The 14,944-nt window shown below is 42.0% G+C and overlaps 1 protein-coding gene across 1 annotated transcript in view; it reads left to right on the top strand.

The window, feature by feature from the left end:
* Positions 1–3,481: 3,481 nt before the first annotated feature.
* SMYD2 (SET and MYND domain containing 2) overlaps positions 3,482–14,944 on the top strand; it is a 28,799-nt gene continuing 17,336 nt past the window's right edge. Inside the window, exons 1-4 of the mRNA XM_066547843.1 lie at positions 3,482–3,663; positions 6,250–6,313; positions 13,065–13,175; positions 14,786–14,846. Coding sequence (XP_066403940.1) covers positions 3,482–3,663; positions 6,250–6,313; positions 13,065–13,175; positions 14,786–14,846 — 418 coding nt within the window. The remainder of the gene's footprint in view (positions 3,664–6,249; positions 6,314–13,064; positions 13,176–14,785; positions 14,847–14,944) is intronic.

The raw sequence follows: 14,944 nt of genomic DNA, 5'->3' as shown, positions 1-14,944 counted from the left end.
GGAGAGAGCAGGCTGCGCTGCGGCGGTACCCTTTCTGCAAGATTAAGTGATTAAGCCTAACTAAAAGTGACTAACAGGGATACATCTTTTCCTGTCAAACACAGAAGGTTTTCCATAGAGCAGCTCCAAGGTTGTGAGTGAAGGTGAACAGCTCTGCTTCTAAAGACTCCTTAATTTTAAGAAATTCAAAGACCTGGCACAACACTTTGTTCTGTGGCTTTCTTAAACCTACACCCTACTTCATATCCTTTCATGAGCCATTATCTTTCTTATTTAAAGCAGACACAACAGAAGTTAAAAAAAGACACAAGAGATGAGAAGTACAAGTCTCTGCAGATGCAAGGTATAATTTAGCAAAGTATTTTATCATCCAATCCTGCCAGGTCTTCAACACATTCTGTTGAAGCACGGACTCTCCACTCATCTTGTGAACAGTGGAGAGAGAGAGAACTCCAGTCTTTTTCTGGTTGCAGGAAACTCCCTGGTGTTGACTGTTCATTCAGCTTTTGCATGCATATTTATATGGCTAAAGCCTTGAGAGTCTTCATGAGTTGATTACTAAGTCTGTGTTTTGCAATAAAACATTATTTATTTAGGCATTCATATTGATTCATAAAAACCCACGTTCAGATTTTCTGATGAACATGGTATAAAAACACATAAAATAGGGAGATCCAAAAGAATATGTTTTATTTACAGGTTTTGTATAAATACAGAAAACAGGGGATGGGATAAATAACAAAGTAGTCACCAAACTGTTTTCATTAATAACTTATCAAACCAGTTTTATTTTTGAAAACATCCAAAGGAAGCAAAAAGCTATGCAGGCAGCTGGTTGAATTTCTCCTGGAGGGTTTGAATGGGACTGCAGGCCGGTGCTGAATTTCACTCTTGTGAATAAATCCAGGCATTATCTTTTGGAAAGCAATATCTTTCAGGGTGGAATAAAGCCTACTTAGTAAATTATTATTTTTGTTTTTAAAACTAAATGACTCTTTATTAAAAAAGAGACCTACTGAAATTTGAATTTTTCCTCATTACCTGAGGCATAATCAAATTGTCATCTGTTTTACAAGGGTGATAATGTGGAACAGAAGTGTGATACCATTTGCCATCATTCCAGCTGGTTCCCCCCAAAAGACACCTTCTCACAACCTTCTCATCAGTGAACCCACACGATCTTAGAAAAGCACAAGTTATTGTTTAGAAGTGGTCTGATAATGAACATCAGAGAACCATTAAGGTTGGGAAACACCTTCAAGATCATCAAGTTGATAGATACAAGTTGTTGTAGACCTTTTTTATTTGCACACAGCGTAATTTGAAACACAAATTAAATGCTGACTTCTGGAAAAAATGTAGGAATTTGTCACTAATTTCACACTGTCAGTGTGACCAGCATTTCACTACTGGAATATATCACACTGTTTTCAGATTTCAGAAGCAAATGCTTAACCATTTCATTTTACTGATGTAGAGAGAAAAAAAAGCTGAGAATATTTCAAAATAGTTTAAAATGCTATGACAAGATACAGCAGCTGAAGGAACAACTGGGCAGTTTTAAGGGAAAATAAAGTATATATATATATATTACTAGGGTTTGGGGTTTTTTTTTTAAACCACTTATTAAGAACATTTTAAAATCAAGACTAGTTATTTCCTAGAAGTTTTGCTCTACTTTGAGCAGGGATTAGTTCAAGGAATTTACTAGCTTGTGCAGTGTAAGAAGTCAGAGACGGTGGGTTTAGGAGATGTGACTTTATTTGTCTAGCTATAATGGATCTATAAATTAATCAAACTGGATTGACCATAAGGGCAGTTTCCCAGTGAATGTTAATTCATTCTTAAAGTGCATACATTATCAATCACTATTTTTAAATATACTTGGATATAGAATAGTCTATAATTAAGAGTCCAGACCTTTGAGCTTGACATCCTCAATCTACACTGAACTGGGATGTAAATGGCAGTCCTCATGCACTAGATGAGGTACTTGGTTAGATACTGCTCCTTTTTTTACTTTAGCTGGATACCCTAATTCCATCCCTGCAGTCTGCAATTGGGCATGATCAACATCTAGCTGAGTTGTTGAGGGTGATAGGATGATTTTCAAGGACTGGACCTATTTTCATTGCTCAGTCTTTCCTTATGAAAACAGTGATGTTTTAACTAATTCAAATAATGCTGGTCCAGAAAGATACATTAATTTTGCAGTGAATCCACTAATGTCATCATGTTACGATGGATGAGAATATCAGAGAAGTTAAAGATATGCAACTGATATAAATGATTATATGGAATAGTGCATTGTTAGGGCCCTGAGGGCACAACTACGCCTTAATCTTCCTGTCCAGCTTCCCTGGGGACTCCCACCCACCTTGTCTCCTGCTGCCCCTGGGACCTGGCTCACCCCTGAGCATGCCTGGGGCTCTCAATTAACCTGCAGGGAGAGCCTGGGCTTGCCACACTCTCTCCCTGCCCTGGTTATCTATCCAGGAGGCCACCACACCTGAGCTCCCTGTGACCTGAACTGCAAACCTGCTCATGATGGAGGTGCCTTGATCTGGGAGGCCTTGCTGCTCCTCTCAGTGGCACTTCATCACCCTGGTGTGAAATAAGTTTCAGATTACCCCACTAACTATTCTGCTAATGCAGTCAGTATATTCCCTGCTCACTGTGCTCCTCCAGAGCTCCAAAGGAGAAGCTTGCAGGGATAACAAGCAGCTTCTCCTGAAGATACTTAAAAGCTATTTCCTGAGATAACTATGATTTTCACAATATTACTGAATAGCAACGGAGCATGGAAGTATTTCTTGGTCTTTTGGCAGACAGAAATCTTCCAGATGTGATAAAACCAGACACTTTCTATGGCACAAGAAAACTTATGGTTAGGCATATAAGTTAAAAAAACCCCAAAACCTAAAAAACAAAACCAACAGCAAATCTTAGAGGCTGGGAAAAGCCACTGATGTTCAGGAGGAGAGCAAAATCACCTCAGTTGTACCTTTCTTCAAGTGAATAGGACTCGCTTCACTGACTTCGGTGGGAGCTGGATTAGGTGCTAATACCAACGAGAGGGCCGTGAGGCCAGCGGCAGAGCCCCCTCTGCCCGAGATCCGGTGGGTCCGCGGCATGCTTCCACCGCACGCAGCGTGCCGTGGGCAGCGTGTCCGCGGGCCGGGCAGGGCTCGGGGCCGGAGCTGCGGGCAGGGCTCGGCGGGCAGGGCTCGGTGCCGGTGCCGGAGCCCGGGCAGGGCTCGGCGGGCAGGGCTCGGTGCCGGTGCCGGAGCCCGGGCAGGGCTCGGCGGGCAGGGCTCCCGGTGCCGGAGCCGGGGCAGGGCTCGGCGGGCAGCGCTCCCGGTGCGCAGCCGCCGGCGGGGCCCGCGCCGCCCGGAGGAGGCGCTTCCCGCGGCGGCGGCGGCGGCGGCCCCGGCTCCCAGAGCAGCGCTGCGAGCCCGCCCGGCTCGCTGCCCTCGCCGGGATGCGCTCGGAGGCGGCGCCGCAGCTGGACGGGCTGGAGCGTTTCGCCAGCGCCGGCAAGGGCCGCGGGCTGCGGGCGCGGCGGCGCTTCGCCGTGGGCGAGCTGCTGCTGAGCTGCCCGGCCTACGCGGCCGTGCTGACGGTCAGCGAGCGCGGCAGCCACTGCGACGCCTGCTTCGCCAGGTAGGGCCCGGGCCCGCCCGGCTTCTAGGGGCGGCGGCGCTGCTTTCCCCCTCCTCGGCTCGTGGTGCTGCTGTGGCAGCGCGGAGGTCTAAAGTCAAAGCTGGTTTTCCGTGTTGAGCAGCTCAGGAGAGAGAAAGGAAAAGGAAAAAAAAAAAGTTCTGCTCTTCCCCTGCTCTGGCGGTCACGTAGACACGTGCGTAACCATCCTCTGGCAGGAAGTGTCGTTGATCCGTCTAGTTTTGTAATAACTTGGTGTTGGGTGGTTTTAATGAAGGTTTGATAAAGGAGAAAGGGTCTGCAATCGCCTAATTCACACCTCACATTCCCTAGTGCGGATGGAATATCTATGACTGAAATGTATATATCTCCGTATTGAAATATACACCAATACTTGTATATTACCTGTGTCTGAAACCTTAGTCTGCAAATTACTTTTACTGGGGCGGAGCACAGGCAATGCAAGAACTTGTTTGTCTCCTGGCTGGGAATACTGGGACTGGAGTGCTGCCTGCTCCTGAGTGCTTCGGGATTCCTGGTGCTGGAGGGATGCGGGGGCTCGGGTTTGCCGGGGCCTCTGCAGCTCCTCCTCACCTGTGTGCAGGGGAGGTTTTCAGTGTCTGCCTCAAGCCTCTCAATCTGAGCTGCTGCAGGGTGTATTAAAAGGTGTATTGGGGTTAGCAAATTCAGCATGGATATGACACTCTAGCACATCACACCACACCACACCATATTTTTAGAAAGTGTAGTACTTTTGTGGCTTCTGACAGCTTGCAGAGGAATTAAGTGCTTACCTGGTTATAACTCAGAGCAAATGTTAGTAGTTGCCTCAGCAAAGAAAAACAACTGTTGCAATTGTGCTATTTTTGTCCATACCTCCTTTTTCTTTCCTCATTACCTTATCTGCTTATGACTTGGTCACTTGATTCACCCCACTCTTTGGATATGAGCACCTAATACAGTTCTAGTGAAGCTGGTGAAGCGAGTTCCATTAATTTGAAGAAGGTGTGTGTTTGGTTTAAGAGTTTTGTTGTTTTTTTTTTTTTAACTCTTGTACCTAACCACAAGTTTCCTTGTGCCAGAGAAGCTGTCTGGTTTTGTTTATCATATTCAGATTTGTCTGCCACAGGACCCGGGAATACTTCCATACCTCACTGAGGTGAAGTAATACTGTAAGGATAATAGTTATCTCATGGAATAGCTTTTGGTTATCTTCGGGAAGAGCTGCTTGTTATCCATGCAAGCTTCTCCTTTGGAGCTCTGGAGGAGCACGGCAATCAAGGAACCCACTGACTGCAGCAGGACAGCAGTTAGTGCGGTAATCTGAAATTTATTTCACACCAGGGTGATGAAGTGCCGCTAAGAGGAGCGATGTCTGGGTGATGTAAGGTGATCCGCCAGCGCTCAGACATGTGTTCTGTGTCTGTGACTGTTGCATTAGCGCTGAACTAGCACGTACAGATTCCAATCTGTGCTGGTAGGACTTCCAAAGAGCCCTAGCAGGGAGGTTGTGGGCTCGACACCAGCCGTGGGAAGGGAAACTTGGCCAAGTTGTCCTGAGAACTTTTGTGACTACATGGGCAAAATGAGGCTGTAACATTGTATTTGCATGAGATAGTGGTTGTTACTTTAAATACTTGCTTGTAATGTCAGCAAGAGGAGTCATGGTGTTAGCCCGGCTCACTCAGGTTGCACCTTGTGTGCTTTGCAGATACAATCAGAGGATGCCAGGCTCGCTGGGTTTTATGGGCTCCAAATGCCAGTGACCACCCAAATGTTGCACACTGTCACATCATGTAAGGACCCTCACCCTTGATTTACTCCAGTGAGCTTACCTCAGTGTAAGGCTATTTATTTATTTATTTCTACTTACCCCAGGGAGGGTATGCAGACATTTTAAAAGCATTCAGTACTGCTGAGAGATCCCTATTGCTGTCACACCAAAATGTCACTTGTTGGGTAACACATGTTCTATTTTTGGTGGGATCTCTTGCAACACATGCACTTTAAAGCAGAAAAGGACCTTCCTCGTGGCAGTTCCCTCTGGTGGGGTATATACAAATATAAAAAAGGAGAGTGTGGGCCTTAGGTCTGCTCAGAATACACAGATATCAGAGCAGACAGGGTGTCACAGTAAGGGGCTCTCAGGTGACAGGAGATCAAACAGTATATTTAATAACACAGTATTTTTTATTGGATTTTGGAGGCGCTTACTCAACAAAGGTCATGCATTCTGTAACCAAAGAAGCAGTAGAGTTGTCATAGCAGAACCAAAGAGTTAATATTGGTGAACAGAGCGATTTTAAAGTTTGCAAAACACAATAACTTTAGCTCATTATTCTTTGTATAGTGGCAAAATATGATGCTGTCTGTCAAATAGCATGGAGTAACATGTCTTCAAACCCAGCAATTTATCAAGAAAGCAGAGTGCTTTTGCATGATGAGAGCTGCGTGGAAAAATATGCTTTTGAAAGTCTAATACAGTTTTCATTGTGAAATGAAACTGTATTAGATGCAAAAAGTGATCCAGTATACACTTTTATTTCATTCAGGTTTCTAGAACAGAATAACTTCTGTTTTCTTTTTAAGGAAAGAAGGATTGTCCAAGTGTGGAAGATGCAAACAGGCCTTTTATTGCAATGTGGAATGTCAGGTACGGTCATGCAATTTGTGAGGGTGGGGGGAAGGAGGGTGGGGGTGCAGAACTCCAATTTTTGTTTGTGTGGCATTGATATTCTCTAATTGTAGCTGTGGTTAATAGCAGTCCAGTCAGTTCCAGTATCCCACAGATGCTGACCATGGAGCTGTGCATTGGACAATTACAGGATTTCGACATGGTCTGCATGACTCTTTCAAGATCAGTAGCTTCAGGGCTTGGTACCACTGAGACTTTGATTAAAGCTGCCTGTCAACCCACTAATTATGTCTGTATTACTTCTTCCTTTAAGGACAGACCTGATAATTTAGCATTAGCTCACTAAACTGATAAGAGATCCTGTGTCTAATGGAAGAAAATCAAATCTCTAAATAGCCATCTTAGGAGAGAGAGAGAGTTTTTTAAGATTTTTTTTTAGAATATTTGAAATATTTTGATTATTGAGACTACCACAGCTGATGGTAGTCATAACCATTTGAAACTTATCAGGCTTTCTCCTGAACTTACTCAGTGAGATAAACTTTTATTCCTTTTGGTTTTTAAAGGATGTAGAACGTAAGTGCATACTAAAGTAGAGCAATACAAAGACATCCAAAACATTTGCATACGGTTCTCACTCTGTTTTTTATTCAAATTAGAATAGGCATCTTTAAAAAAAAAGAAAAAAGAAAAAAAGAGACAGGGTTAGACTATTAGAATCTAGCCTTTTTGGGCTCTCAGCTTGATGTGGAAGAATGATCCAGTTTCTGTGTGGAAAAACCCATCTGGGTTGCTGGTTGGATAATGTGAGCTATGCAAGGTCTGTGGTGCACAGAGTGTGAGGGATTTGAGTGACCCAAGGCCTGGCATGCCACTGTGTGCCAGCTATAAATAATCCAAACCTTGTCCCGCATGTTAATGTGCTCTTGGGTGCATGGGGCCATGCCAAGTGGTCCCTGTTGTCATTACCTGGTCAGAGATGTCATGGTTTGTGCTGCTCAGTGCCCAGGCACTTTGGACATGGCTGTTGCTTTTATTTCGAGGATGTCTCTTATTCTCCTGTTGCACACGTTTCAAAAGAAGCCTGATCTCTCCTCAGTTTTCCTTCTATTACCTCCCCTACTTCCTGCTTTCCCACAGAATCCTAGTGAGTTGTGGGTGAATCAAATAGCCTTTTGGTTTTGAGGCATCAGGAGATCTCAAAAGGCTTAACAGGAGTTTTTTACAAAATTTGCAGTAGTTCATAGAATTGCCAAAGTGAAAGCTTACTGTATGAGCATCTTTAAGGGTCTTGAGAGAAATCTGTATGAGCTTTAAAGACAGTGTAGAGAAAGCCTGTGATTCATTCATGAAAAATGCTTGTTTCTAAGAAATGTTTCTTCATGTCATTATTTCTTGCAAGCTTTTAACTAGATGAGATAAGGAAATCCTTGAACAAAGCAGCTGTTTAGCAGCTTTTTTCTGAAACTGTTTCTTCTCTTACTATATAAAATGTACAATGGCTTATGAAACAGCTGTGCAAGATTTTCTGAAGTAGGAAAGCTCAGTAATTTGTGCTGGGAAAAATAGCAAGTAGATGTCATGTTGGAGGTGGAAGAACTTATTTCTTCTCATCAGTGGTCCTTTGCTTGTCCTGACTTCCAGCCTTGACAAAGTTTATACTTTTATACTTACAAACAAGGAGGGATTGATTAATTTTATTTTTTTTTCCCTGTGAAGTTTTGTACATGTATTGCCTTTTTTTAGATTGATTTTTTTTTTTAATCTTTATGTTTTGGTGGTCAGAATTGTCTCTCTCTAGAGGGACATGTTCCTAGAGTAAAAACCTGAACTGCTCAAACTGAGTGTCCTTAAGTCTGCTAAAGCTGCTGCTCAGCAAAAGCTTGTCTGTCTGATAAGTTAGTGAATTAGAATCTTTCCTACCTGTTGCTGTGTGGTATGATGCTCTAGATATAAAGGCCTTTTTTAGATTTTGTTGATGTCTAAACTATAGTATGACATGCACAGGTACTAGTACCTCATCCTTGCTGGTGATATACAAATGGCTTTTGATTCCCTAGTTTATATAGCACTGTCTTCCATCTTTTGGGCCCTTCTGAGTCAGTCTGATGAAATTTATGAACGTTGCTGAGATTGAATTCTTTGACATTCTTTCAAAATTACCTTCAAGGACAATATTCTCTAGAAACTGGTCTCCACTGACTCCACTGTGCTACACAGACAGCCTCTTGTTCAAAGGCACTTTTCAGCAGTTCAGCAATTCTTTGTAAAAGCTAAAAAGGATATCTGTGCCTTGATACTGAATTTGTAACACTGGAATGTACAGGAAATGTGTCCCTTTTGCCTGCATGGATGTGAGACATCATGAGACACTCATAAAAGGCCAGGGCTGTACTTGAGAACTGTCATGGTATTGTTCATTTCATTTTTATTTTATAAGTTAATTTTTCCCTGTAAATCCATATTTTTTGGTCAATTCAGCTGAAAATTGTATGCACCCAACAAGAACATGATATGATTTCATATGTTGGTTGGTACATTGTCAGTCAATACAATGCAGTTAGACAGATGTTTACCACGTGAGGCATAGGGGGATAAAAACCCAAAGCTTTTGAGCTTGCTGTTTTCTTACTTAAAGATGTCTTATACCACAATTCATAGGAATTCTTGCTCATTATGGGGAGAGGTGGATCTATGCACACACACACAGGCTTTGGCACAGCTCCTTAGTGTTCCTGTTTTGGTCTCTTATCATGCTTTTGGGATGGATAACCACATGTTTCACCTATATTAAGCTAGATGCTTGCATAGGTGTGGATTCAGGGCACATAAGAGTGGAAGTTGCCTTCACTGCTTGTCCTTGCTGCTCTTAATGTTTTGTGGGTTGAATCTAGTCTGGGTTTGCTGGATCTTTCTTTCCCCAAGCCCGAATCCAGGTCTCCTTTTAAAAGGGATTGTGATTTCCAGCAGATTCACACCGTCCCACTCTCCAGTTTCACCTCCTTGGAGAGCATGCCTGTTATTATAGTAGTGGCTTTCAGCCCCCATCTGCAGCTGTTTGGGTCTTGACTTCTTAAATTATAATCATTTTAGTCAAGCGGAGGAGACCTGTGCTCCTTTTTTCTCTTTAGAAATTAGCTGCTGGAACACCCTGAAGAGAAATGTTTTAATAGGGTTATGTGTTGCAATTTTTTGTGGACCTGGTGAACATGAACCAGCTACTGGAACTCCTCTTGCTGTTATTAGACATGGCTATCATTTATCCCAAAGAGAGTGGAGATAGCTAGCCAGTGTGCAGAAGGAGATGTTTCTGTGGTGAATTTCAACATTTGAAATATATTTTGAACAAACCACTTATGGGGTGTTTTTTAACATGTCGCATTAAAGGCTGCTGAAGTTGGTATTTCTGGAGTGAGTGAAACAGGTATTTTTACTAGCTAGTAAGCCTGAAAATGTAGTTGCACACCTGTAATTAGCATTAAGCAGGTGTGTTTTAAATGGGACCTTGTAGAAATTGCCTACTTGTCTTTGTAAAGATGTAGAAAAAAAATACAAAATATTTTTGCTGTAATGATTCTGCACAAAAGGTTTTTGACACTGCAAGATTGCACTGGGTGTCTGTCCCCCTATACAAAAACTTTCCCAGTGTATTTTTCTTTGGCAAATGTCTTCTGTGAACATGTTAAATGCTAGCCCATGAAAGTCAAATACCCTCTTTAGCCCAGCGTTTGGTAAATGATGATAGGGAAGGGTGGCTCTGAAGATATATAAAACTTCTGCCTTCACTGCTTGCTGAAAGGCTGTATCAGAGAACTTTACTAATTAATATCAGACCTCAGAAGTTGCCTCACTGGAATTCAGTTAAGGAGTTTGATGCCATTTGATCACAATTGGGCCTTAAGATTCTGAAGAAGTGAGCTTAACCCTGCACTGGCTTGCCCATCATTTCTCTCTGGTATTTATCTGTGTTTCTTTTCAATTGAGTGAAATAGAACTTTTTATTTAGTATTGAAAAAGCCCATGTGAAAAAAGAGGTATGAGGACATTTGTTTGGACTTGAGATTAATTTTTTTTAATATTATATTTTGTCACTTGTTGTTTTTCTCCTATGGTGAGGTATAAGACAGTGTTCTGGGAATCAATCCAGTAGTCCTAGATGGCAGAATCTATTTGAAGAACTTGGTGAAGAGGACTGTTCCCATGCTTTGATGTAAAAGGCATAAGCTTTAAAGAACTTCCCTTCCAAAAATGTTGTCATTCCTAAATGAAGGGGAAAATATTGTGGATGTAATGAAAATAGGAAGAAAATATCATTAATGTAGCATTAGAGATTCAGCTAGAACAATGCTACTTGTTATAATTCAAACTACCTGGAGGAAAATGTGGAAAAGAATGCAAAATACAGTCCTGCTGTGATCGCAGGGAAAGCTGCTGTCATGGTGTTTCTATCCCAGGTATTACTCAGTCATCAGAACCCTCTTTTTTTTTGTGGTGTTTCAGGCTTTTATCTCATTTTGCACAATTCAGCCGTATCTTGTCCCTTTAACCTCCCTACCAGTTCATACAACTCAGTGTGATTCTGCCTAGGGAAAGATTTTAATTAACGATGTGTAAAGAATAAAGGGACAAATGGATTTTTTTTAAAACACCGCTTCAAGACAGGCACGTGATTTTGCATTTTGATTTTTTGTTTTATCAGGTAATTTCTTCTGTTTATTTAATGGGTGTGTATGGATGAGAGTCCTGCAAAGCTTCAGGTTCAGTGCCTTCACTTTTTGAACAAGCATGCTAAAGTTAGTGGGTGTCCTGGGTAAGCAAGAAGAGGTGAGAAATGAGATTTCCCTCTGTGTCTTTTTAGCCTTTATCCTGTAGATTCCTAAGCAAAGGCTGTCAGGAATGTTCCAGAAAAGGTTTTGGGGCATATGTGGGAAATGGGTCTCTCTGGAGTCATTTTGTAGTGTGACAGCTGTAGGAGAGCTGAGAGTGTAATTTCACATGACATGATTACAGTGTAATATACTATTTTGGTTCTGGTCTGTATTGCCACATCTCTTAGAATATTTACACTGGATCTTATTTCAAGCAGGCTGTATGTAGGTTTTTTTGGAAGTACCATAGTGGGATATTGAAGACAGCAAAGTTGACATTGTGAGGGCTTGAATACCCTTGCAGTGTTTCACTGCTTCAAACCCTACCCAAGGCCAGGGCAGGTGTTGACCTTTCTTTTCCTAATAAAATAACCTCCTAAAGCTGTCTGTGCCCAGGACACTTAAAATAACTGTTTTCACTGGAAGAAATTTTGGTATAGTAACTCTGAAATTAGTAATCTTGGCTTTTGTTTTGATCTGCAAAACCTGTATATAAGCTGACCAGCCAAGGCAGGAGGCACTGAGGGTCCTGATTCCCCTGACTGTTCCCTGCTTTGGGGTGCTGTGTGTAGTTCCCACAAGGAATCCATCTCCCAGCAGACCAGTAGCACATCTACCAGTCCTGTGCAGATGCTTCAGACAGCCTCCAGGGTGTCTCCCTGGTGTTTCAAACAGCTCTTGCCCTTAGTGGTTAGGCAGCTGAGGGAAATTGTTCCTTCTGTGCCACTCAGTCACTGTCATGGGCCACACTGGTGGGTTTTTTAAATTATTTTTGAAAATTGGGGCTGAGTGGGCCAACTTAGGGTCTGCCATATGAGTGAATCACAGTAATGGGATTTCAGAACGTTCTGGAAGGTGCTAAAATTTTTTCAAGTTTTCACTTACAGATTTGTGGGATTTGTTGTGAGTTTTTTTCTCTGCTAGTGTTTTCCACCAGTTTGAATCTGGTATGAAAGCAAAATCTGATGCTTCCTAAGCAGACAGAAAACTATAGGTCTGTTCTAACATAGTGCTATAAACATGTGTTTGGGATGAGATATAGCAATAAATAACTGCATTGCTTGAATATTTCCATGTTTAAATGAATTAATAAAATGAAATTTGATGTAGTCTGAGGACAGCCTGGGCTAGTGCAGATTGTTTATATTTGATTCTGTGCTATTGTTTGGAAGATTCTGTGGCCTTGGGTGAAATTTGTTGAGTGACAAAAGCCAATGAGTGCCTTTTGCCATCACTCCTGTGTGTTGTTACTGTCTGTTGAGCTAGGAATATGCTATGCATTACCTAAACTATATTCTATACATTCTGCTAAAATGTTTGTCTGTATTAGTGTTTTTTTCCTTGTCTAGCTGTACATTTATTCTTCAACATTTAAGGAAAAAAATCTGATAATTCCACCAGAATGTTTGTGTTTGACCTTACCGTCAAATGATTGTTAGGGATTGTGAATCCATTGACTTCAGACACATTACTCCTGATTACAGCAGGGTCACCTCATAGTGAGGGGCCAAGGCATTAAATGGAAATGAACCCAATAAAGTCATCAAGCTCAGACCTACTGCGTCCTCACATGCTTGATCTGAACAATAAGAACTGGTGATTTATAAATCATGTTGTCTGTTTGCTCCTCTGTCATTTAATACTTTTTTTCTGTTGAGTAAATGAAGATGTTCTGACCTCAGCTCATCCCTTGTGGATTTGTTTGGGAAAAAGCAGGATAGCTCTACCCCTTAAATGTGACTCAAGCTTTTGTTCTGATTTACTGAGCGTCACCTTATTTTTTAAAGGAAACACATTTCACTTGACCTCTAGGATCTGGCAGGACTAGCTTCATCCCCTTTTTCATAAGTTTATCTCCATGGCTCTTTTTTTTTTTTAATTATTTTTTCCTCTGTTTTCAGAAGGAAGACTGGCCAATGCACAAGCTGGAATGTGCCTCCATGTGCACTTTTGGGCAGAACTGGCATCCCTCAGAGACTGTGAGGCTAACAGCAAGGATCCTTGCCAAACAGGTGAGCAGAAGGCGAGGCTTGGGAGGTTTGCTCCTGCTCTGGGTGCCAGGGAAGTCAGGAAAATGAAAACTGACCGACAATAACTGTCCCTGCAAAGCACATATGGACACACAGACACAAGTTTCCTGTGTACAGACAGGTGTAACACAGAGCTCGAGCAGCGGAATGCACTGACCATCACACTACTGCAGCAGGGTCAGGGCCAGCATGATCCAGCTGGAGACTTTTGTGGGAAGCTAGAGAAAGGCTAGCGAGGTCTTCAGCTGTAACCTGTGGCCAAGGTACTGCTGAACAGAGCCTGGGAATATTTACTGGTGGTTTCACATTGGTGTTTCAGCCTCTGTTCTGGTAGACTTGAGCTGTTGTCACCTGTGGGCAAGCACCAAGACCACACTGATAAAAAGAAAGAAGAATAAGATTTGCTATTTGGGTTTAATTCCAAGGAATGCTTCTGGAGTTATCTGGCTGCAGGCACTGATACCTTTATGAAGCAGTTGTCTGTTATAGTATTTTTCAGCTACAGTTGCACAGCATTGTGTAACATATAAATCTCAGTACATTTATTAGTCAAAACACCTCTGAGGTATTCAGGTATAAACATTTATGATTATGAGTTAGCTGGTGAAAACCAGAGTTTGAGAGAGAAATCTCAGACCCTTTGTGTTTGGGAAAAAAAAATTGTGAGTAAGGAAAGAAGATTGCAATGTCAACCTCCGTTTGAGTGTTCCTTAACTATATGGATAACACAACAGCTTACAGGGGTGGGATGGGATTCATGAGTTTCAAGGTTATTGTGCTGTGTCTCTTTGTATAGCTCTAAACTCTCTCTGCAAAAACAAATCCTCTTTGAAGCATATTTTTATGATTGAGGTCTGCTTATGTGACAAGGGCAACCTGGATATTGTATGTAGGGAGGATTTTGGTGGCCTGCTGGGAAGGTAGCTGCATCCTTGCTGTGTGTGTAGATGTGTGTGCATGAATGTACACGTGTGTGACTTAATTAAAGCCGTTTGGGGGTGATCCACAAACAAAATCCAATGTTTAATGACAAAAAGTCGTTGGAGTAAATTTCTGCTTTCATTGCTTACAGTGAGGGGGGAGAACCCTACATGTCATATAAAAGCTAAATATGCAAACCATAGTCCCTGAACCTCAGCTGCTGGGCCACCTGCAAAGCCATATTTAATGGCCAAGATTACAAAGAAGTGGCCTTAGGCCAACACTGGAGCGTTGCTTTTGAACTCTGTCAACAGTCAGTTTATTCACTTTCCTCAAAGCAAAGCCTGTCTTCTGCCTGCTTGCTATTGTTAGCAGCTTTCTGGGTGTCTAGAACAAAGCAAATGACATATTTAAAATACTGTTCAGTTTATATATATAAATTTGAGAGGAGTTCATCTTTGGCTGCCTAATTTGGTGTGGAGAGAATATTTCTATGCCTTTAGTTAGGGCAGTCAATTTAACTCATTGCTGTTCATCTACTCCTATAAATTCCAGAGACTGTGGATTTGGGTTTGTCTTACAGGTAGGAGTTCCCAAATTCTGAATGAGTACACAAAACTGCTGAAGTGAAACATTAAAATGTTTTCTTATTTTTTTCCCCTTCTTGTTAGAAAACTCACCCTGAAAGAACACAGTCAGAGAAGCTGCTTGCTGTAAGAGAGTTTGAATCACGTAAGTAAAAAAGGCTTGCAGGTAAACAGAGGTTTTGACTTAACTATAATAATGATTTGTTTCCCCATGGATCCCCTCCATCAGCACCTTTCAGAACA

This window comes from Molothrus aeneus, chromosome 3 (assembly GCF_037042795.1).
Source record: "Molothrus aeneus isolate 106 chromosome 3, BPBGC_Maene_1.0, whole genome shotgun sequence".
Classification (NCBI taxonomy): Eukaryota; Metazoa; Chordata; class Aves; order Passeriformes; family Icteridae; genus Molothrus; species Molothrus aeneus.
This window is presented reverse-complemented; position numbering and strand designations above follow the sequence as displayed.